The 23,183-nt window shown below is 35.2% G+C and overlaps 1 protein-coding gene across 7 annotated transcripts in view; it reads right to left on the reverse strand.

Annotated features, from left to right (window-relative positions):
• SNX7 (sorting nexin 7) overlaps window positions 1–23,183 on the reverse strand; it is a 199,829-nt gene that overhangs the window by 115,496 nt on the left and 61,150 nt on the right. For 5 of the 7 annotated variants that reach the window (XM_074381383.1, XM_074381387.1, XM_003933275.3 and 2 more), the window contains one exon: window positions 4,461–4,613. The exons of 1 other annotated variant lie outside the window; for it this stretch is intronic. In XM_074381383.1, coding sequence (XP_074237484.1) covers window positions 4,461–4,613 — 153 coding nt within the window. Of the gene's footprint in view, window positions 1–25; window positions 4,197–4,460; window positions 4,614–23,183 lie in introns of those variants that run through there. One more of the 7 variants, XM_074381385.1, reaches the window with a different exon arrangement.

Below are 23,183 nucleotides of genomic sequence, written 5' to 3' on the forward strand. Positions count from 1 at the left end.
AATAATTTAATCTTAAAACAGCAAATTATTTTCTATAATTTTATTTAGTTATAACCCTGCTCACCTGGATTGTTAATTTTATCCATTTGTTAAAGACTCAACACATTTATCCTTAATTATTGGTCATATAGAACAAAATGGGAATAACATCATTTTACCTAGTCAAACTTTAGGTAAAATGTCCAAATAAAGCACTCCCTAGGAGAAAGGATTAGATGGGTATTCTTTATCTTCATCACACATTTCTTTATGGACCTTTTCTTGCTGTAATTGTTTGTTTTCAGTAAGCCTGTATTAATTTTATAACCAGAAAAATATGACAATAAAACAAGCACTTCCATATATCTACTAATAATTTTAAAATAAACTATTCAAAGGAATGAACTATAATGTAAACTATGCAAAGGAATAAACTATATTCCTTTATCATATTCACTTAACTAAAAACAGCTTAATTTAGCAAAAAATTAACATAAGTAGAAATGGACCACCAAGACTGCAGAGAGAGAAGAGTTACAAAGAAGGTCATGTGAGATGCCACATGTGAGACACAGAGCAGGGCCAGATCATAGCAGGTACTCAGAGATGTTAATTTAGCAGGCACATAGAAGAATCTGCTAGGTGCTATAGACACACTTGAACATAGCTCCCTTTACTAACCCTACCTTTATCATAACTCTCTTGTGAATTCCCTACCCTTTCCAAATTATCAACCTTGTCCTTGATGTGTTAGAGACAAAGAAAACAAAGACATTAAGTGACCAAAAGGACATAGAGCTGTCACCTCCTTAATAACAAAGGTGATTTCACTAGACTGGGTAAGTGGTTCCCCATTTTTTGTGCTCATCCCGCCAAAAGGTAATTGTTCTCTTTTATATTAATAGTTCTTGCCAAGTCCAGAGCTATTCTAAAGCAATTCCTAAATAGCTGCACTTTCCTGCCAGAATGTCCAAATAAACTCTCAAAGTCTAACTGTAAGAGGACACGGGATAGCCAAGTGAATTCAATGATATTAAAATGAGCTTTGAGAAGAATGCATGCTTCCAGTTTATATGATCAGCCAGGAATCACTTGCTCTCAAGCCTCCACCATTAGCACTGACGGCAACAAAGCAGATTTTCTCTTGCACCTTCAAGAAAGCAGTTAGGAAACATCCATGCCCTGTATCCAACATGTCCTATTTTATTTTTTTTAGAATCCCTTCACATTAGCAGGAAGTCATTTTCCTTGGTTACTTGGGTATCAATGTACTTTGACAATATTCACCCTGCTCACCTGGATTGTTAATTTTATCCATTTGTTTTTCATTTGTTAAAGACTCAACACATTTATTCTTAATTACTGGTCATATAGAACAAAATGGGAATAACCTCATTTTACGTAGTAAAAGTTTAGTTTGAGACACCTGTTATGGATTTAGAATCAACTATCTCCCAATAAATTCATACATCTAAATACAACATGACAATGATTATTACACATACTTAGATGTAATTGATGCCTCTAGGTATAACATGAAACAATTATTGTACAATATTGTAATAACTGGAGTTGGATACAGAGCCATACCTCATATTTATAATCTGATTTCCTTCTGCCACTTTGATATTTAAGTTTTAATTTCTAACAAAGTGTGACCAGAACTTCACACATGTAAGTCCAAATGCAAATGTATATCCACCCTGTTTCATCCGTTACACTAAGAACAGGCCCTTTTGGGAATACTGATGAAAAAAGTATTTCCATTAGAATGATTAAATTAAACAGGGAATGAATGGCCTCTGGAACATTTCACTTCCCTGTATATCTGAGATATTCTGAAGTTAATAGTTAATGGTAGATTATTGCTGTTTAGGACTTAATCTTTCTGCTAAGAATCCTTGATCATTTAAGGACTCCAACTTCCTGATTTTGTTTTACCGGACTAATGTGCGAAATCTGTCAAAAAGGTTTTCACTCAGGAAAAAATTCAGCAAATAACTGGAGCTATAAGGATCTTTAGAAGTTATACAAAAGAGAAACAAGAATCCCTCCAAATTTATACATCTAAGATGTACTACACTTTTATTTTTGTAACATTTAGAAATGTAATACACTGAGGGAAAGAGTTAAAAACATCATACACTGATAGAAATCGCTGTGAAAAACAATTTGCAATATGGCACAGCAATGCTCATTTAACTGTTTCTGAGAAAGGAATGTTTGTATAAACTGAGTTCAATCAATGAGACTGAAAAAATATATTTATGTGAGAAGTACAGTCAAAACCCAAACATTTTAGTTGGAATTCTGTGGAATAGTTATGAACACTTTAAAAAAAATCCAAATTTAGAAAAATTGGCAGATCTGTTCATTTCAAGGAAAATATATTAAGTGCATTTGTCATGTGATTTTTATACCCTAATATACTTAGGTTTTATAATCATTTATAGAAAACTGCATGTTTTAATTTAAGACATTTTCTTATAAATTATCTCAATTGAATTTTTGGTTTTATTGTTTTGTTATTCATAACAAGTTGACTTTCATAACAATTCTGTAACGTAAGTGTAGACAGGTTCTACTATACAGGAGAGGTAAGGTTAATTCTATGGACTTAAACAGTTCAGTGGCAATAAGTCCTTATGTTGATAAATGTGCTTTATTAAAAAGAAATATTTTATATCATTCAAAATCTGAGGTTTATGAGAAATTCACTTGAGATATTAGAATTCACTTACGGTTGTTACCAGAATAAAAAATCAAGGAGAGAGAGAAAACGATCTTTTCATTCTACCCAGCTAAAAAAACAAAACCAAACCACGGATCTGTTCGTTAATCTCCAGCCTACTAACATGAAACTCCTAGGTCAGTTCACACATCTCTGCCTTTGCTGCCTTCTAACTCGTCTCACCGTGTCCAGTGTTGCTCCACTCTGACCCACGTATGGCCTTTCCAGAAGGCAAGTATGATGCTGTCGCTTCCCTGCTGAAAACTACTCAGTGGTTCCCGTTTCCCATGAAAGATAAAAGACTGAATTTATAAAGCACTCTTCAGCCTAATCTTTCAATTCAACACTACCTTCACTCCTCTTCCTCCAAAACAGAACCTCAGTCATCTGAACATGTTCTCTCTCCCTTCGAGGCTTTTGCGCATGTGTTTTCTCTGCCTCCAACTCAGGTTCTTGCATCCTTATTTGGCAACTCCTTATTCATCATTCAGGTCTCTGCATAAACACATCCTTCTTTCTAGATTGCGTTATATGCCCCTGCAATGTCTTTCTATGGTGAACCTTATACCACTTTATCATGATCTCTTTCTAAGGGACTGTTTCCTTCATTGACTGTAACTTCATGAGAAAGGGACTGGGTTTGTCTTGCACTGTGGTCTCTCCAGGGCCAGGCACAATGTCTGGCGATAGCAGGAGCTTAATTAACTCATGTTGAATAAAAATATCAGTATCAGTTAACCTTTCAAGATATACAATATTTCAGTTTAAAGTTCTTTTAAACTGATAAGCACTATATAACTATATATTACAGGGCCACAGACTGGTACTAGTCTTTGGCCTGTTAGAAACCCAGTCGCACAGCAGGAGGTGAGCGGCAGGTGAGCATTACTGCCCGAGCCCTACTTCCTGTCAGATCAGAGGCAGCATCAGGTTCTCACAACAGCGTGAATGCTATTGTGAACTGCCCATGGAAGGGACCTAAGTTCTGAGTGCTCCTTATAACAATTTAACTAAGGCCTGATGACCTGAGGTACAACAGTTTCATCCTGAAACTAACCCTGCCCTGACCCAGGTCCATAAAAAAAATTGTCTTCTATGAAACCTGTCCCTGGTGCCAAAAACGTCTGGGACCACGGCTAGAAAACATAATTTTGTTGATGTAATAATTTCATATATTCATTAATTCAGCCAGAGATAAGGTTAAAGATGTTATTTTAAAAATATACTTTCAGGAAAAATTAATGTTTACAATAGAGAAAAAAAACTTCTTTGAGGAAAAGTTAGCTGTAAATATATAAAATACAATCATCTGAAACACAAAATGAACTTAAAAAATGATGTTACTCTTTTGCTGATGGAATAGTGTGCTTCTTTGTTGATGGTTTTAGAATAGCTATAGAAGGCAGGGCCAGCAAGGATATAGGGAACAGGCCCCGAACTGATTTTCTGTTCATTCAAACCTCTGCTCCTTTCCTTCCTTTGCAAACTATTTACAAATGGAAAAGAGAGAGGAAAGAGGAGAAGTTAGGAGAATCATTAGAAAGCATCATCAAATGCTTCTGAGGAATTCAAATCCAAAACAACAAGCTGAAGATAAACAAAACTAAATGATAACTGAGAACTTCATCAAAACTCAGAAGGCATCAGAATGTGACACTGGTTCTTTAACATACTGTGTCAACACTGGACAGATCCAAAGTAAACGAGAATATAACTTGAAAATGAAGCAGTACCAAATAACACTAATTACCTGTTCATAATAGTGGATATTCCCCTCAGCCATATCTGTAAATGCTAACTTGATATCATTTTGCATATTTTGTTTCCATCTTTCCCAATCTGCTTTCAGGGCATTATTAGCGCATTCCACTTTATCTTCAAGTTTTCCAATCTCCTCTGGAAGCTGAATTAAGTCACAAAGAGAGAGAAATTGTTCTACGCATTCTTTCCATTACGTGAATTCATCAAATTTAAGTTGAACAAAATACCAAAACAGCGTAAGCATAACTCTTTTTTGTTTTTCATCACCAGTATTTACCATGCGTACTAATTAAAGTAGAGAGAACATTAGGTTCAGTCAGGGTTGCTGAGTACAGTTCTGTGGTTGGCCATCAATTAGCACTTGGCCTTGGCTAAGTCTCTCAAATCCTGGGCTTCAGTTTCACTATTTATAAAACGAACACAACTGAACAAAAAATTAACTCGAAAGTCTTTTGTATTAAGACTCTTGTTACAACCACCATTTCTGGTGATATTTATGTTAAAAGACAGGGCTTCATTCACTTCAGCTTTCCAGTTCTGGTCCTCATTTTTCAACTGTTTTTACCAGAAGGCTCAATTAACTGAGAGGCTGGTTATAATATCCATGCTCTGTGGTCCCACCTGGAGGCCCAGGAGATTAACTTGCAAACTTTACTCAGATAGCTAGTAACAGAGGTTAAGTTTATAGCTCAAGATGTCCAAATCCTAGATCCTGAGCCACTAGACAGGCTTAGTGTAATATTTACCTTCTTTCCTACCTTGTCAGTCTTTGAGCATGTATTCCATTGATTTATTCTTTTATATTTGGCATATTCCTATGTAAGTATTTATATATTTATATTATAGCTATTCATATATTCAGCATATATTTATTAAGTGTCTTGTCTATAGCAGGCATTCGTCTAAGACCTAGAGATTCAGTAGTGAAGAAAATACACAAAAATTCCTATTTTTCCCACAGCTTATACTCTACCAGGGAGAGAGAAACCACAAGCAAGATAAATAAAATACGAACTGTCAGCTGGTAATAAATGCTAAAGAGAAAAATGAAGCAGAAAGGTAGACAGGGAATGTTAGGATGCTGCAATTTTAGAGAAGGTGGCTAGGCAAAGCCTAATTAAGTGTGACTTGAATAAATATGTGAAGTAGATGTGGGAGTGAACCATGGATTCTCAGTGGAAATACATTCCCAGCAGAGGAAACACCAAAGGCAATGACCTGGAGGTGGAAGTATGCCTAGGTGATTTAAGAACAGAAAGACCAGCACGGTTGCAACAAAGAGAGAAAAAAAGGAAGAGAAAGTCCTGAGAAATGCGGTTAGAGAAGCAATGAGTGGCCAGGGGAGACTGAGCCATGTAGTCCATGGCAAAGTTCTTGGATTTTATGGAGATCCAAAGCCAGGGAGATCTGAGCAAAAATGACATTATCTCTTCTCAATTTTTAAAAGGAGTTTTATATGTTACCATCATTTCACGACAAAGTATTTGTAAGACGCCATCTTTTAAAAGAATTCCAAGATGCTAAAATGTCAAAATGTATGTCTTAGAACCAATAAAATGTGTTACTTCTGATGCTTGTTTGAATTAGCTCCTTTTTTGATATGAAATTTCACTTCTGTTCTTATTGTACAGCAGCCATGTGTGCTGTCATTTCTCAAATAACAGGTATTTGGTATTATATAAATCTTGCATAACCAATGTGAGATCTACTTCAGTTGAAAGGCTGACTTTCATGTTTGTGTCTGTGTTTTTTTCACTCTCTTGTTCTGTTTGTAGGGTCAAACTATCTCAGTAAGAATATGGGAATTTATAATCTGGGTAATTATTTTGCTGAACCTTAAAGAACATATCTAATGGAATGCTACTGAATAACTAATAATGACAGGCTGTGGGTACCTATCATACACACAAAGTTATTAACGCTAAAAGCTCAAACAAAGTAGTATGTTTCTACAATAGTAACTAGATAGCTATAGTAACAGTAACAGCAATAATCACAACTATTTTTTGCATTCTGGAAATAGGCACCCACAGGTACAATAAATTGTTGAAAGGCGAAACTCAAAATAGCATCTAGGTAGGCTAGGAGACTTCAGGGACATTAGAGAGCCTCACTCCTCTGAAGTCTTGTCATTTGCACAGCCCGTGGGTGGCGGGGTGGAATTTATTAACACAATGTCTCCATCTAGGATCAAGGGGTACACTCACCAATTGTAAACATACCATTACTCTCCTCTGCTTAGGCTCTGCAGTTTAAGCTCCTATGGCATGGAATGGAATACTGACAGAGTGTTTTTACTGAAATTGGCTTTCAGGAAACATAGTATCTAAATCACACAGTCTATCTTCCTCTTCTTCCTAAAGGATTTACTACAAAGAGCTTTTCCATGTCAACCTGTAAATCCCCCTCATTAAAGCCTTTGAAATGGTTGTCCCCTTAGTTGGCAGCTCTGCTCTAACCAACAGGTACCGTGCTCCTAGAGAAAAACTTAAGACCTCACTCTCAGAACTTTGACCTCACCGTCACCTAAGGAAAAAAGGAAGGATTGCAGCCTTATCAGTACAGTATTGGGATGAAGAGTACTGTAAGTCTCACTTCTGTCTATTACCACTTACGTGGCATTGGGTAAGATTATCTGTTGAAGCCCTAGTTTCTTTATCTGTAAAATAAAGGTCAAAGGAAAAACATGCGTTTCATAGAGATTCATATAAAACTTGCACGAAATAATGACCATTAATAGACTTACGTGGGGCCTGAAAATTTGCCTACTAAATGTTCTCACCACCACCATCACCAGTTGGTGAAACTGACATGACTTCCCTCTCTTCTTTTGGTATTTTAGACTCTGGCAATATGTCATTCTTCCACCAGTGTCTAAATCTTAAGTCAATTTCTAGTGCTATTTCCTCAAACTATTTTCACCAGTGTAGAAAATGATACATATGCTTTAAATATGTAAGATCAATTCTTAGCTTTTTTGGTGATTGTATCAGAGTTTTTTTTTCTTTCTTTGATGAGTTCTTCATAATTTTAGTTAGAAAAAAGGAAGGTAAAAAAATTAGATATTTCCTCATAGTGAATTATCTTCCATAATTTCAATTCTAAGAAACACTAACATAATAAGCACAAAACACCTAATTCAAATTAAGAATGATCTGCACTATATCTTTCCTAACAATTTACAAAAGCATAATTAGATGTCCTTCTCCTTAATTGACTTGTATTTTACTAAGTTCTTTGGCACAAAGACAATGCATTCTGACTGTGCCATCCATCCAGGTTCTAACAGAACATATTACTCAACAAAAGTTAACCTGAGGGTGAGAACAGCCCACTGACAGGCTAAAGAAGTCCTTCTGGTGTTTTATTGTTCCCTCCAACACCACATGGCAAGTTTCAGTAACTCTAACCATAGGAAATTCAACTCATATACTGCAAAATGTCATGGAAAAGACTGGGCTAGATAGGATTTAAGGCTTGCAATAATTCTTCTTTTCACAAATACTGACAGCAGTTTAGTCCTCTGCTATTGGAAAAACTGAAGAAGCAAGCAACCCTTGTTGCCAAAAAAATGTTGTAATGCTAAAATATGTAATGGTAAAAGACTGTAAGAGAGTGAAAAAAAATGCTTTACATTTAATAGTCAGGCTAATGGGTAATTTCTAGCTTCAGTTATATTCACCTAGAAATTGGCCACATAAAGTCATTAATGCTAAAAGCTCAAACAAAATAGTATGTTTCTAAAATAGTAACTACATAGCTATAGTAACAGTAACAGCAATAATCACAACTATTTTTGTCATTGTAATGGGCCATTGTTTTAAGCTATATGCTTTCCATACATTATTTCACTTAATCTGCATAAGCAAGTTAGAAATTTGGTATTATCTTCCTATTAAAACCTGGGAAACTAGAAGAAAGAAAAGGCAGAGATTATATAGCCATTTGTGGCATATTAGGGATTCAAACCAATGTCTGTCAGTCAAGGCAAATGCTCTATTTATACTGATTGAATAGCATCAACCATTGATTGGACTAGCTTGCTGCGGCTTTCAAGGTTAAACTGATAGAGCTGTTATCTCCAGGCATTTGTAATCTATTAGGTACAGACACACACAAGTAAAGCAAAAACCAAAGGCTATAATAAAAAGTGGAGTGGGATTCATATCACAATGGAAGGAAAAACTTACAGTGGTATTTACAGATGCAAAATGGAGGATTAATTCTGATTGTGGGGTAGAGGACATTTGACTTTTAATTCACTAGGCAGTGACCAGGACAAGGAAACCCCTGTCTGAGGGTATGATATGAACACAACTACAGAAACAGTATGCTACAGAGTATGACAAAAGAATGGACAAGAGGCTCATCTGGAGTTGGCAAGAAGCAGCATGGGAAATGCAGCTGCAAATGCAGATTCGAAACTGACCACTAAAGGCTGGAAATTATACTGGGCATGAAAAGGATTTTGCAAGATATAATAATCCACTGAAGGTTTTGATCAAGGGAGAGCTGTACTGCAGAAGACTGAGTTAGAGATATGTAGAAATCATTAAGAGAGAATCAAAAGAAGAGGAGAAGAAAAGAAACCAGTTCATCTGAAATGGGACTAAGGAAACAACCATGAAAGGCAATAGGGAGGATTTGGTTGGTTCTCACTCATTCACCCAGCAGCTTCCATTCAGCATCCATCTAGTCTGTGTTAGGAATGAAAATGGAGGGGGAAGAAATGGACCTTGCCCTCACAGACTCATACCAATGGGGAGAAAGAAGGAAGTAATCAGGAAAAGAAAACGTGAAAGGCATTCATGCAAAGCAAACTGCAGACGTTAGTTCACAAAAACATGTTTGCCTTGGAGTTTATCAAGAACTACAGATGGTTCTTTAAGGTTGACACTTAGAGAAGAAGTAGATGAAGAGACAAAGAAAAGGACAGAGAGGCAGGCAGTGCCAGGTCCTAAAGGGATTTCTCCTGCAGGTTGTTTGGATTTTCATAGAAGACAAGCGGAGGCGCTGAAGGAGTTTAAGAGAGGACTAAAGAACAGTGGTAAAGATCAGATTTCTGATGCCACAGAAACTGAAGAGAAGCAAGTGAAATGCTGGGACACAGAATCAGGCAGGTCTAGCCCTGACTAGGTGGTGGGCACTGGGAGAAAAATCTGCATTGCTGATAAGGTTAAGGGGAAGAACAGGTAGAGTGTGATAGGAGATGAGGGCCTGAGGGCTAACTGGTAATACATTTCACAGTCCCAAACAGTGTTGCAAGGTGAGGGACAGTTATATAAACATTCAAAACCATTCAGGTGCACACAGAGTAAACAATTTTTGGAGGCTAGAAGGAATTAAGATTAAAGTTAAGCTCTGAAGCTTCCAAAAAGACTTTGCTACACTAATTTGGGTGGTTTGGGCAGGCTGAGAGATGATATGAATAAACCGATGACATACCGTTTGCACCAAAGCAGAGCTGATATTTTTAATTTAAAAAAATTACAGATATATGTCTAAGGAAAGAAGTAAAACTGTAAGAAACAAGCTGGAGAAGTACTGTGCATCTCACGGCAGCTGATGTGCAGCTCTGCTCTTTTGGGAGAGATCTCTCTCCATTATCAAGGTTTTTTATATTGATGTTTTAATGATGCTTAAACTGCTTTAGAATTCTTGTTTGAACTAAAAACAATAATGTGGTTCATTTGGAAACTGTTAAAACATTTGGTCCTAAAAAATGAATGACCAATTCTCCTCATTCAAACACATAAATATATAAATTTGTTTTTATTTGTTGACCCTGACCTCTTTAATACCTCTTTGGATATAATCGATTATGGATGTTCCTGACTTAACCTATGTGAAAGAAAACAAAAACTCCAATCTGGACCCCAATTCGCTATGCCAAAAGAAAAAAAGTAAGCTGAAAGCTGAGTCATGCAAGAGGCTGCCTTTCCCTTTGTTCCTAAGCAAATACCTACAGATAAAAAGATTAAATATCCACACAGGTAGCTACTCCAGGTTCACCTTATCTTAAGTAAAGTGCCCATTCACTGAGGCTGAGAGGAATGTGCCTCTTCTCTTTCAACATGTGAATAACAGTACCCTGCCTCTTTCCCCTTCAGCCCACTGTTCCCCTTTAAATACTGAAGCCCTCAAAATTATCTTTGGAGAAAGTTACAGACCATAGACTGTTTCTGTGGTTACATGTTTATTTCCTCCATGCATGTCCCTAACCTTGGCAAAATAAACTAAACTGATTAAGACCTGTCTCAGATACTTTTGTGGGCTATTCTTACATCCCAATAAACCCACTGTTAGTTGTAAATATTTTAAGTCAAAAATGTGTTTAATGCTGGCAGCAGAGCAGATGGTCTCCAAATCACAATCATTCAACTTAGGATTTTTCAACTTTATGAAAGTGAGAAAGCCAAACACATTCAATAGAAACTGTAACCCCAACTTAAAGTTGAGTAATCCTAAATTGAACCATCAGAATTCAGGGGCCATTTGCATCTTGAAGTACTAAGCTTTCGGGGTTATCTGAAAACTGTAAATCATTTTACTGGTTATAAGTAATTGAAATGTCATTCACATTTAATTAAACAAAAAACTTTAAGTTTGGTGTACCAATAGCAGAATCAAGTTAGTTAGAAATGCAAACAAATTCAGAAGACTTTGTAGAATCATGTGCCACATAACAACCTTTCAGTCAATGACAATCTGCATATATGATAGTGATTCCATAAGACGACCATATGGTAGTTTTACTGTATTTTTTCTATGTCTAGATACACAAATATTTACCATTGTCTTTCAATGGACCAAAATAACATGCTGTATAGGCTTGTAGCCCAGGAACAACAGGCTATCCTACAGAGCCTGGGTGTGTAGTACAGTATGACATCACAAGGTAATGTCAGTATACTCTGCAATATTCGCACAATGATGAAAATGCCTAAAAACAGGTTTTTCAGAACATATCCCTATCATTTAGTAAGACATGACTGCATCATAACTGAGGTATGAAAAATTTGATGTGAAAAATAACTGAAAATTTTTCTATTGAAGGCCAAAGACAAAGAGGGCAACATTAGGGAATTTTGAAGCAGTTCATGCTCACCAAGATAACTTTGTGGGAATTATGAACTAAAAAGATGAGGTTTATTCATTTAGTTAATAAATATTCTTGGTCTACCATGGGCCATGTACATTGTAGCTATTATGAGAGAGACAATTCTAATGAGTGTCAGGTCTCCATATGCAAGCCTGGAGCCTGAAAGTCTAAAGTCCTGCCTGCCTCAGGTGATTGTCTCCCACCACACACCTGCATTCGCCATTGTCCCTGATTGCCCAGTGGAGCTTCCCTGGACAAGCCCCTCAACCGACCCTGCCATCTTAACTGTTCTTATGATCATGTGAATACCTCTCACCCATCCTGCCATCTTAACTGTTCTTATGATCATGCGAATACCTCTCACCCATCCTGCCATCTTAACTGCTCTTATGATCATGCGAATACCTCTCACCCATCCTGCCATCTTAACTGCTCTTATGATCATGCGAATACCTCTCACCCATCCTGCCATCTTTACTGCTCTTATGATCATGCGAATACCTCTCACCCATCCTGCCATCTTAACTGCTCTTATGATCATGCGAATACCTCTCACCCATCCTGCCATCTTAACTGCTCTTATGATCATGCGAATACCTCTCACCCATCCTGCCATCTTAACTGCTCTTCTGCCTCACCCCCACCCACCACTGTAACTGAACTTTAGGTCATGTATACATACCCCTTGCCCCTACCCGCAACCACTGTAACTAATCTTACTCTGCAACACTCCCGTCCCTCCAATAAACTACCCCAACCTATAAAGCCAGGTCCCACCTTACCCGCTTTGCCTGTCCTTTCTCAAACTTGGCCCACTTGCACCCAAGCAAGAAATAAAACAGCCTTGTTGCCCACACAAGGCCTGTCTGGAAAATCTCTTTATTAAATACATTTAATATACAAATGAGCACATAGTTACTTGAGGCACTTGAGGCTAAATAAAAAAGTTTTCTTGTACCTTTTAAAAAATTTTTATTCTTATAAAAAACAGTATTCCTATACTTGGGAGTTTTGTTGTTGTTGTTGTTGTTGTTCTAAAAAAAGGAATAATCCAAATTGTTTTTTAGTTAAAACTATTTTTCTTGAGAGGGGAATATGACTGAACTTTGTTAAGGCTGATATGTTTCTCTAAATTATTATTAGTCTTAAAAAGTGAAAACAGAATTTGCTGATTCCCTGAGAACAAAAGGAGGAAAAAAAGGAAATAATGAAAACACACACACACACCCAATAAGTCCACCCTAAACAAATGTTATTTTATTATTCTCATCCATGGGAAGTACAGTATAGGAGGCGGCATGGAGTGTGTGAATAAAAGATGCATGAGATTCATGTCATACTTCATCTATTTGAGGTATCCTAATCCAGCTGAAGGGCATTTCCTCCCTTTCTTGTTAGATCAGGCTTGCTTTTTCTTCCAAGTTATCTAGCGAATGGTCTGATGATGAAAAGGGCCCAAACAGACGCACTGGGTTCCATAAGCACTGGCTCCATTGTGAACCCTGGTCATCATGTTGTGCATGTTGGTAGGTCACATGGGCAGGTGGGGAAAGTAAAGTGATAAATCCAAGCATTATTGCTAGAAAATAAAACCTCGAGTCTGTTGTCATGGACTCATGGGACCATTTCTAGAATTGCATACTGCACACTGTTTTTAATATTATTTCATTTTTGAAGAACATATGACTGCTAACATCACCACCGGGGCACTAATTTCACAAGCCCATTTAATCATGTTGGAGGTTTTTCTCCTTATACACTCAACACTGACTTGGTAAAACGAATCCAGAAACACAGTAGTCTAATAATTTTCATTAGAAAGTGGCTTTATAAATTTTACTTTTATATTACCTTCATAAATTTAAACTTTCAAGAACATATCTTTACATAAGCACAACCATCAGGTACAGACCTAATATTAAAGTATAAATCTCTGAAAATATGAGTTATTAGGTTTTTCAACCAAATGATTAACTGAAATGTGAAAAGTAAAAAATTCACAAAAAATACCTTAAAAAATCTTTATGAAAAAGATTAAAGTGATAGAACATTTTGGAATCTTCTTAAGAGAATAAAAATAGTATTTTCTTTCTGATAAAATACGGTATTGGGAATTATATCACAAATATCTATATATAACCATTACAGATGAGAATTGTATTCTCACAAGGTTAGAGTAGCAAATAAAATATAGAATTTTTTTAATTGTTAAAAAGAACATACCCCACAAATTTAAGTTTCTAAAAATACTTTATAACAAATTAAATTTGGAGAAAAATTTTATAAAATGGGATTATTTATAAACTAAACAATATAAAAAAATAATGTATACAGAGTGCATACATTTGATCTAACACTAAACATTTTTAAATGACTGGGCTTTTCTTTTTAGAGATTAAAGTGTGTTTAAAGATGACTGGGTAGATCTTTTACTCTTAAGATTTAAGTTTGATCCTCCGATGCTATTTCTCTTGATATATGTCCATTACAGAGGCAAGAACTTTACTTTCAAATTTACTAATAGAAATGACAATGAAGTCACTGAATTCACTTGGCTATCCTAGGACCTCTTAACAATGGCCTTTGAGAGCTTATTTGGACTTTTGAGCCGGAGAGTGCAGCTAAATACTTAGGAATTGGTTTAAAATAGTTCTGGACTTGGCAAGAACTACAAAAGAGAACAATTACCTTTTGGAGGGATGGGCATAAAAAATGGGGAACTATTTACTCAGTCTGGTGCAACCACCTTTGTTATTAAGGAGATGACAAACAGCCCTGATCTTTACATTCTTGGTTGAAGGCCTTTTGATCATCTTAATTTAGGTTTTCTTTTTCTCTAATATATCAAGGATAACTTGACAGTAAGAAAGAGTAGGGACTTCATGAGAGTCATAAGAGTGGGGTTAGTAAGGGGAGTATGCTTCAGCAAATCTGCTGCATATTGCAGATTCTTAAAATGTGCCTGCTAGATTAACTTTTCCTTGCTCTCTGTGGGTCATGCCAACTGCCTAGTCAGTCAAGAGATCCTGGATACCTTAGTTGCTGGTGCAGGAATCATTTGGCATTTTTCTTCCTCCCAGTGGGAGTCTCTGACTGTTGCTGTTTCTAGTAGGCCATCTTGGCCCCTCTACATTGTTGTTGTTTTTTTTAAAAAAAAAAATAATAGTAAAACATTTAATTTTATTTATGTGTGCTCTTTGACACCCAATTCTCCACTAAAACACAATTTCTTATTAACTTCCACAAGAAAAAAGAAAAACAAATTGGGTAGAAAATTAAACAATCATTTAACAAATCTTTATTTTTAAGTGCCTATTATGCGCCAGGCATTGGCCTAGACACATGACCAAGAGCACAGGATGAATATGAGAGGGAAGGCCCCTGCCTCTGGAAGCTTACAGTATAGCAGGGACTTAAGATTCACATCACACTGGGCATTCCCTAGCATTCTACCTTAATAGTTAACTTAGAGTTTCTCAATACCCTCTCCAAACTAACTCTTAAGAAATCCAGAAGATCCAGATCCAAAGATTCCACGTAAAAAGGAAATATATCTTCATAATCAATAGATATTCCTTATTGGACTATTCACTTGATGAAATTAAGGTACATACTAAAATAGATAAGTAAACAACCAGACATAATCAAGCTCAGTTGGCTGACATCTTTATTTCTAGGACATTTTTACATGTCCAGTGCTCTGCGGCACGTTGGGAGAAGGATACGTACCTGTTACAAGGAGGATGCAACACCTGCCTCAACGCTAAGTTCCCTGTCTCCTAATAACACATGCTGCTGGCTCTAGGTCAAGACTCAGATTATACTGGCCACTCAGGCAGCTCCACTTTGAAGAAATAACATTTCATCTTTCTCAGTTGCCTTAGGATATTAACAATTTGTTGTTACCTGCTCCTCTTGCTCCTTTCTTACTGAACACGAAAAGTTTACAATCACACACATTTATCAGTCAGTGATCTAACGCCTGGGCTCTGAAGTCCTGTGGGTTCAAATCCTAACTGTGAATGCAGACAAAGTCATTTCCTTAGAAGGGTGCAGTTTCCTCCTCTGTAAAATGCAGCACCCTGGTGCGAGTAAGAGAAGATTTTTATTAAGGCACCAGAACTGTCCTAAATGAATCTGCTCTCTCACTTATCCTATGTTAAGGAATCCCAATGCAGGACCTGTAAGAAAAGAAAACCACCAGAAGAACAAAGTGCTATGTTCTTAATAGTTCGGTAAGCTCCTCAATAGCTCTGCAAAGCCTGAGAGTGTTAGTGGGTGAACTGAACAATGAAATGCTTCAGGTCAAAAAGTCTTCTATTACTCTAAGACCCTTCTCCCAATCAGGTGAAGCCAAAAAACCCAGAAATTACCTCTATTTTAAAAAATTAGGTTGCTATGCCATCTCAGTAAGTTATTCCTCTCCAATCCAAGAAATTTCAGTGTCTTGAAAATTATGGAATGTAAATACCCTAACACAAAATATGCAAATGGATATTTTCCCCCGACTCTGAAAGTATTTTAGAATATACTTCCTGGTAACTAAAAAAAGCTGTCTAGCAATCTAAGAAGAATAAAAGCCAAAACCATTCCTTTCGACTTCCAAACATCTTTTTAGGCCTTTAGATTTTATCAGAGATCAGCATTTTAAAAGTATATTAACTCAGCCAACAACTATTTATTGAGCACTTACTTCATGCCAAGTACAGTACAAGGCACAGTGCCCCTATGTGAAATGTTTTCTTCCCTTCTCATTCATTTTTGGATAACTTCTTTCATAGAGGCACATCTTTGCCTAATATCACAGAGTCCTTCCAATTCAGATACAGTCTCACGATGAGGCCACTAAGGAATGCTTTAATATGTTTTTCTAAAATAGGAATTCCTGTAACTGTATCGACACTCAGTGATGGTCTAAGGATCGCCGAAGTTATGAATAAACATATTTTCATAGATATTTTACAGAGAATAAACTTTTTATTAACAAATATAAATGTATTGTGGAGTAGGGATAGTCACATGAGACTTTAAAACACGAGATCTTAAAGAAATTTTGAGTTTGCATTGGCCATGAAGGGGTATCTCTCAGATTTACTGGGGCATATATTCCAGCTTTCTTATGCTATAGAAAGTAAATTCTTTTGGTAAAAATGTTTGGACAGTACACCACACTGAAATATGTGTTAAAAGAAACTCTGCTTAACTGCTATATATTTAACAAATAACATACTTCAGCATAATTCTAGAGGAGTTGTCATTGCTACCAACAGTTTTATCAAAGTATCAATTATAAAAATTATGGATTGAGAAATCAGCTTCCCTACAGTCTGTTTCTCTAAGAAAGGCTGCCAGAAAATATCGTCAAAACTTTTTTTCAATCACTGCAATTTATCATTGCTAAAAAGCAATCTAGGGAGAAATTTCACTTATCTAAGAAACAGATACCTATATTGACTATTGAATCAATAATCTTCCATCACTTATCTCTGATTTTGTAATCTAGAATAGAGGCAAATAAGCATCCTTTATCCTTATCCCATGATTGTCTCTATACATACAATAGTAAGGTCATATGAGTAGCACAATTAAAATTTAGAGTCTTTCTAATATTATTACTTAGCCTCTGATACCTAAATATCTTATGAGGTCTGCTCCTAATACATTATGAAAAGAGTTCATTTCTTCATTAACAAATAATAGAATTCTCATACAAACTAATCTAGTATGTAAAAATGTATGAGGCTAGCACAACCTTGATCCAAACGGTGACATTTCTGGCTGAAACAACTGTAATGATAAATCATTCTTATTCAGAAATGTGGATACAAAAGTCCTAAAAAAGAAAGTGAGCAAGCCAAATCCAGCAATGGCCAGAGTAGTTTTACCTCAGGGACCCAAGCATGGTTAACATGAGAAAATCTTTTAGTGTTAAGTTGCTGAAAGAAAATAATAAAAAGTGTACAATTATCTGAAAAGACACAGAAAATCATTCTGAAAGTTCGCTACTAACTTTTGAATCAACCACTCATCATATAGGAATAGATAAGAACTGCCCCAGCCTGATTAAAAATATTTAAGATGCAAAACTAGCAAACATTATTACTTATGATAAAAATCTTGGAAACATTTGCTTTAGAAACAGGAAAAATACAAGAATGTTCTATCACTAACAACAGTGTAATGTTTTTATTTTGCCAACTTACAATAAAATAGAAATATGAAGTATAATTATTGAATAAATATGACAAAATTACCAATATTCACCCATGATAGAATTTCCTTTTTTTTTTGGAAAGTTTCACTCTGTCGTCTAGGCTGGAGTGCAGTGGCATGATGTCGGCTCACTGCAACCTCCACCTCCTGGGTTAAAGTGATTCTCCTGCCCCAGCCTCCCGAGTAGCTGGAACTACAGGTGTGCACCACTGTGTCTGGCTAATTTTTTAGTAGAGACGGGGTTTCATCGTGTTGGCCAGGCTGGTCTTGAATTCCTGACCTCAGGTGATCTGCCCACCTCAGCTTCCTAAAGTGCTGGGCTTACAGTCACGGTACCCAGCCTAGAATTTTCTACACAAAAAACTAGTTTATAAACTGTTAAAATTAAAAATAACTTAAATCATTAAATATAGAATAGATACGCAAAAGTGAATTACTCTTCTGTAATTCCGGCTTTAAAAAAAAGGCCATAAAATGTTTTAAAATACAAAATTTATGATAAATACAAGCCAACAAAATAAGGTACTTAGTATGTACACATGGCCTTTTTGAGGGAAAAAAGTTTAAAACTTTATTGAGAGATATTGAAGGAGCTTCAAATAGTAAAGCATCTTAAAAAATCATCTATTTTAAATCTTTTGCTAGTTTTCTTTCCTTTCATCTTAGCTTAAATAATAGTTTCCAAATAATGCTTCCCAGAACATTCATGTACAAAGTAGGGTTGTTGTTCTCTGTTTCTTTTTTTTTTTTTTCTTTCCATTTCCTACCTCAGTCCATTCTTCATTTCCTTAACATTCTTTAGATCTAGCAATTACTTTATTTCTCTCGTACTTTTCTGTTGGGATATTAGGACTGTCATAAGGGTCTATCTTTTCATTGTTATGCTCAGTGTTTACACTGGGTGGGAATTTAGCAAATATCTGTAGATTGAATGAATGATTTCAGGAAAGTGTAAGGTTAGTAATTAATCTAGACTTAGATTTCTCTACTGGCTTTATCAGGATTATTTCTTTCCACTTTTAAATACCACAGATGTGCCTAAAGCCAACATTTTTGAGCAAAATAATAAAATTTTGGAAGCATTTACTTTAGAACCAGGAAAAATACAAAAATGTTCTATCATTAAGAACATTATAATGTTTTTTATTTTGCCAGCTTACTAACAATAAAAAAGAAATATGAAGTGTAAGTATTGAATAAATATGACAAAATTGCCAATATTCACCATAATAAAATTTTCTTTTTTTTGCATCAAAGTTTTGCTCTGTCGTCCAGGCTGAAGTGCAGTGGCACGATGTCAGCTCACTGCAACCTCTGCCTTCTGGGTTCAAGCAATTCTCCTGCCCCAGCAAAATGATAAAATTTCGCTTAAAATTTTATTATTTGATAGTTATTCTTAAAAATACATCATTTTCCTTTTTTAATGGCTTATCTATTATTTCCTTTTATGGGGAAAAAAAATCAACCATTCAATCTATTTATTCAAATGCTAAAAATTTCTCTTCATAATCAGAAAAGCTGGGAAATTATCATTTTGAAAAGTTCTTAAAAATAATATATCTAAATAAAAGGATTTAGATTGCTACTCCATCAGAAGACAATAGAAAATTCTGAAATTCATTTCTAATCTGACAGCTACCTCTTCTTAACAAGTATTAATTAAATTGCAGGGGAAAGATAAGAGGGTTCTTAACAATAAAATTGTATTATTTTCTGACTCGTGAGAGAGGTGAGACGTGTCTGAAGAAATTAGATGCTTGATTATACAACGCTGCTTAAGCATACATGTGATTACGAAGTAGTACCTTTTTTACATACTTTACAATACACACTTTTCTTAAAAAGTGGAAGCCTCTCTCCCTGAAACCCATTGCAGATTGTGTTATCCAAATGTAACTTGTTCAGTAAAACACAATGCATTTTCTAAAAATGACAAATTGAGTCATAAAACACCCACAAAAGTAGTTAACGCATCACCTTTCAAGCCAGCACCTTCAACACCATTAACATCCCTCAAATAATGATTATAATTTCTTGTGACATTGCAGGAAACAGAAAGCCCATTATTTAAAGGGCCACATTTTAGGAAAGGTAGAGCTCTCCTCTGAATCTTCTATACAACAAAAGCCACTAAATATACATTAGAATGCAAAGGATTCACTTCTTTCTAGGTGCTTCTATCAGTCATTCATATATTCCTATCTTAAAAAAATGATGTGGTTCCCTAAAAATAAAACAAAAAAATTCACAGTCTTTTAACTCTTTAGATATAATTTCCTGTGCTTTTCTGCAAAATATAACCTAAGCCTAGAAAAGCAATATGTTCTATTGCCATTAGGTTTTCCAAAGTTAAAAATTATTTCAAAGCCGAAAATCAAAATTTATGGATTTCACAGACCTTCACAGGCCAATTTTCTGTTATTAAGTATTTGTATTTCACTCACTACTTAACTAAACAATGCCTCATATATTTTCTCATTTAGTTCTCAATGTACCCTGTAAGGTAAATATTATTGTTCCCAGTTTATTTACAAGAAAAAATAAGGCTTACTGAAGTTAAGAGTGACTTATTTTGAAACTTCGATCTAGAACCTAGGTTCTCTAAAGCTTTTGATACGAACCCCAACAAACTCTGAAACTCCAAAATTGGATAGATGAGGTTCAAGGCATATACAAGACAGCTCACAGTACTACATAAAGGAACTTCTATTTATATTTAACCGTTATTCATTGTTTTCAATGTCTACTTATATGCACAGTTTATAACACAAGTAAAATGTGAGTATAGTACAGGTTAAGCATCCCTTAACCAAAATGCTTAGGACCAAAAGCGTTTCAGATTTTGGAATTTCTGTACTATACTTACCTGTTCAGCATTCCTAATCTGAAAATCCAAAATCCAAAATGCTCCAAAGAGCATTTTTTTGTGGGCATCAAGTCAGTACTCAAAAAGTATCAGATTTTGGAGCATTTTGGGTTTCAGACAAATGCATTGAAAATATTCAACCTGAGGTGGAAGTAAATAATCTGTAAAGAAAAAATGAACATGTACTGGGAGGTGTGCTTAAAAAAATATTTATTTGATGGAGTATGTGATCAAAAGAGTTTGGCGACTACCATATTATTTTTGCTATAGTACTGTGTACACTATAGTTTTAATCAGGTGAATGCCCCTGAAGTTTCTTTCAGACATTCATCTCTTCTCTATCTGAATCCCTACCAAAGCTAAAACTTCCATGATAAATGACCTCTCTTCTTTGATTCAATCAACCAAACTACTGTATATAAAAAGCAGCACCTAAAGCTGCAACATACTGTAAAACAAATCCAGCCAAATGTAACATTCTGTGATGACAGTAATACTCTATTCTGGACCATCCAACATGGTATCAAAAGCTACATGTGACTACTGAAATTCAGCTAGTGTGACTGAGAAACAGAATTTTTAATTATACTTAATTTTAATTAATGGAAACGTAAGAGTAAATAGCACATGTGGCTAGTGGGTACCATAATGTACAGTATAGCTCTAGAAATTTGTGATCATGTAAACATCATATGTATAGCTCAAGCATAAACATTAGGGGTTCACTCAAAAAACTGTCCTTTAATAGGGATAAAATTGCTTTCATGTGTTTTCCTAGAAATACTCTAATATTACTGAGTATTTTCACAATCATTTCATTTTGAAAAAATGAGATAATATTTTGTAAGATATATTAGCCTGAGGCAAACTCAATTAACGGTACTTTTGAACATACACAATAGTCTGCTAATGGAGTCAGTTTTTAAAGGAAAGAGACAAAGATTAACAACAGAGTTATTTCTAGAAAATCTTTTATGATTCAGGCATTTGGTTATCATTATAAATACTTTACTCTTAAAAGCTCTGTAAATAGAAAAACAAGAGGAACATAGAGTGGAGGTAGACAAGTCCTGTCATTTATCAAACATATTACAAAACCTTCATTATTGACACAGTACGGTTTTCAAGTATTAACAGACCAAGGGAACACATAGAAAGTCTTAACATTGTTGCATATGAAAACAAATTAAGCATATTTCAAAGGTAGGATCAAATCACTAGGGAAAACATGATTATTCAATAGACAACTTGGGCACAACTGGGACAGTTATTAAAATATAAATAGTTTAGTATATATAATATATATAGCTGAAACATATATAATAGATACTTGATAGATATCATTTATATATATATAGTATATAGTTTACTCAAAAACCTCACATTTATAACCAATTTCAAATGGCTCAAAGATTCTAATGTAAAAAAGGAAGCTCAAAGATTAATGGAAGAAACCATGAGACATTTTTTTCTGTCACCTAAAGTAGAACACTTTCTAATTTGTCCTTAAAGGTGAAGGAAGGCAGCAAATCACACTGCCATGTGTGTACCTATGCAACAATCTTGCATGTTCTTCACATGTACCCCAAAACCTAAAATGCAATAAAAAAAAGAAAAACAGAGATAAACCTGACTTTATAAAAATTAGAAATTTCTGCTAGTAAAAATCAGTACAAAAAATTATAATATAAATGGAAAATAAAGACTAATTTCCCAAATAGTTCCTATAAATCAGAGAGACAGAGATCAAGAATAGAGAAAATATAACAAAAACCAGACAATCACAGAAAAAAAAAAATTACTTAAATACATAAAGCTATGCTTAGCCCCACTCATTAGAAGGGAAATGCAAAATTAAACCTACAAGGAGATACCATTTTTCACCTTTCAGATGGAGTTTGATATCTCCCCTTAACAAGACTGTGGGTGGAGGGTACAGGGTAAGCTAGCTGGTGAGAAGGTAAATAGCTCTCCTGTGGACAGCAACTGGGTAATAACAAGAACAACAGCAGCAGAGGTAATTCTTTTACCCCTTCCTATGGGCCAGGCAATACTCTTAAGCACCCTACATGGTTAACACATTTAGCATTATGAGCTAGGTACTATTATCATCTCTAATCCACAAAATAAGAAACTAAGGCACAGAGAAGTTAGCTGATTTGCTCAAGATCACTCATTTAGTAAAGAGCTATCAAAATTACCCTTCGATTTAGCAATTTTACTTCTAAGCATTTATTCTAAAGATCTACTGGTATACTTGCAAATAACATGTACAAAATTCTTCAGCAAAGTATTGTTTATAGTCACAAAATATTAGAAATAAATATCTACCAGCAGGGGTCAGGTTAAATAAATTGTGCACAGCCATACAACAGAGTATCATGTAGTTGTAAAACACCAAAAAGTGGAATGATCTCCAAGATATTATTACTTAAAAAAAGCGAAGTACAGAAATCTTCAGAGTGTATTACCATTGCATTAAAAAGTCAAAAAGTATATTGGTATCTACTGCATATCCATAAAGAAACTGG

Source organism: Saimiri boliviensis, chromosome 11 (assembly GCF_048565385.1).
Source record: "Saimiri boliviensis isolate mSaiBol1 chromosome 11, mSaiBol1.pri, whole genome shotgun sequence".
Classification (NCBI taxonomy): Eukaryota; Metazoa; Chordata; class Mammalia; order Primates; family Cebidae; genus Saimiri; species Saimiri boliviensis.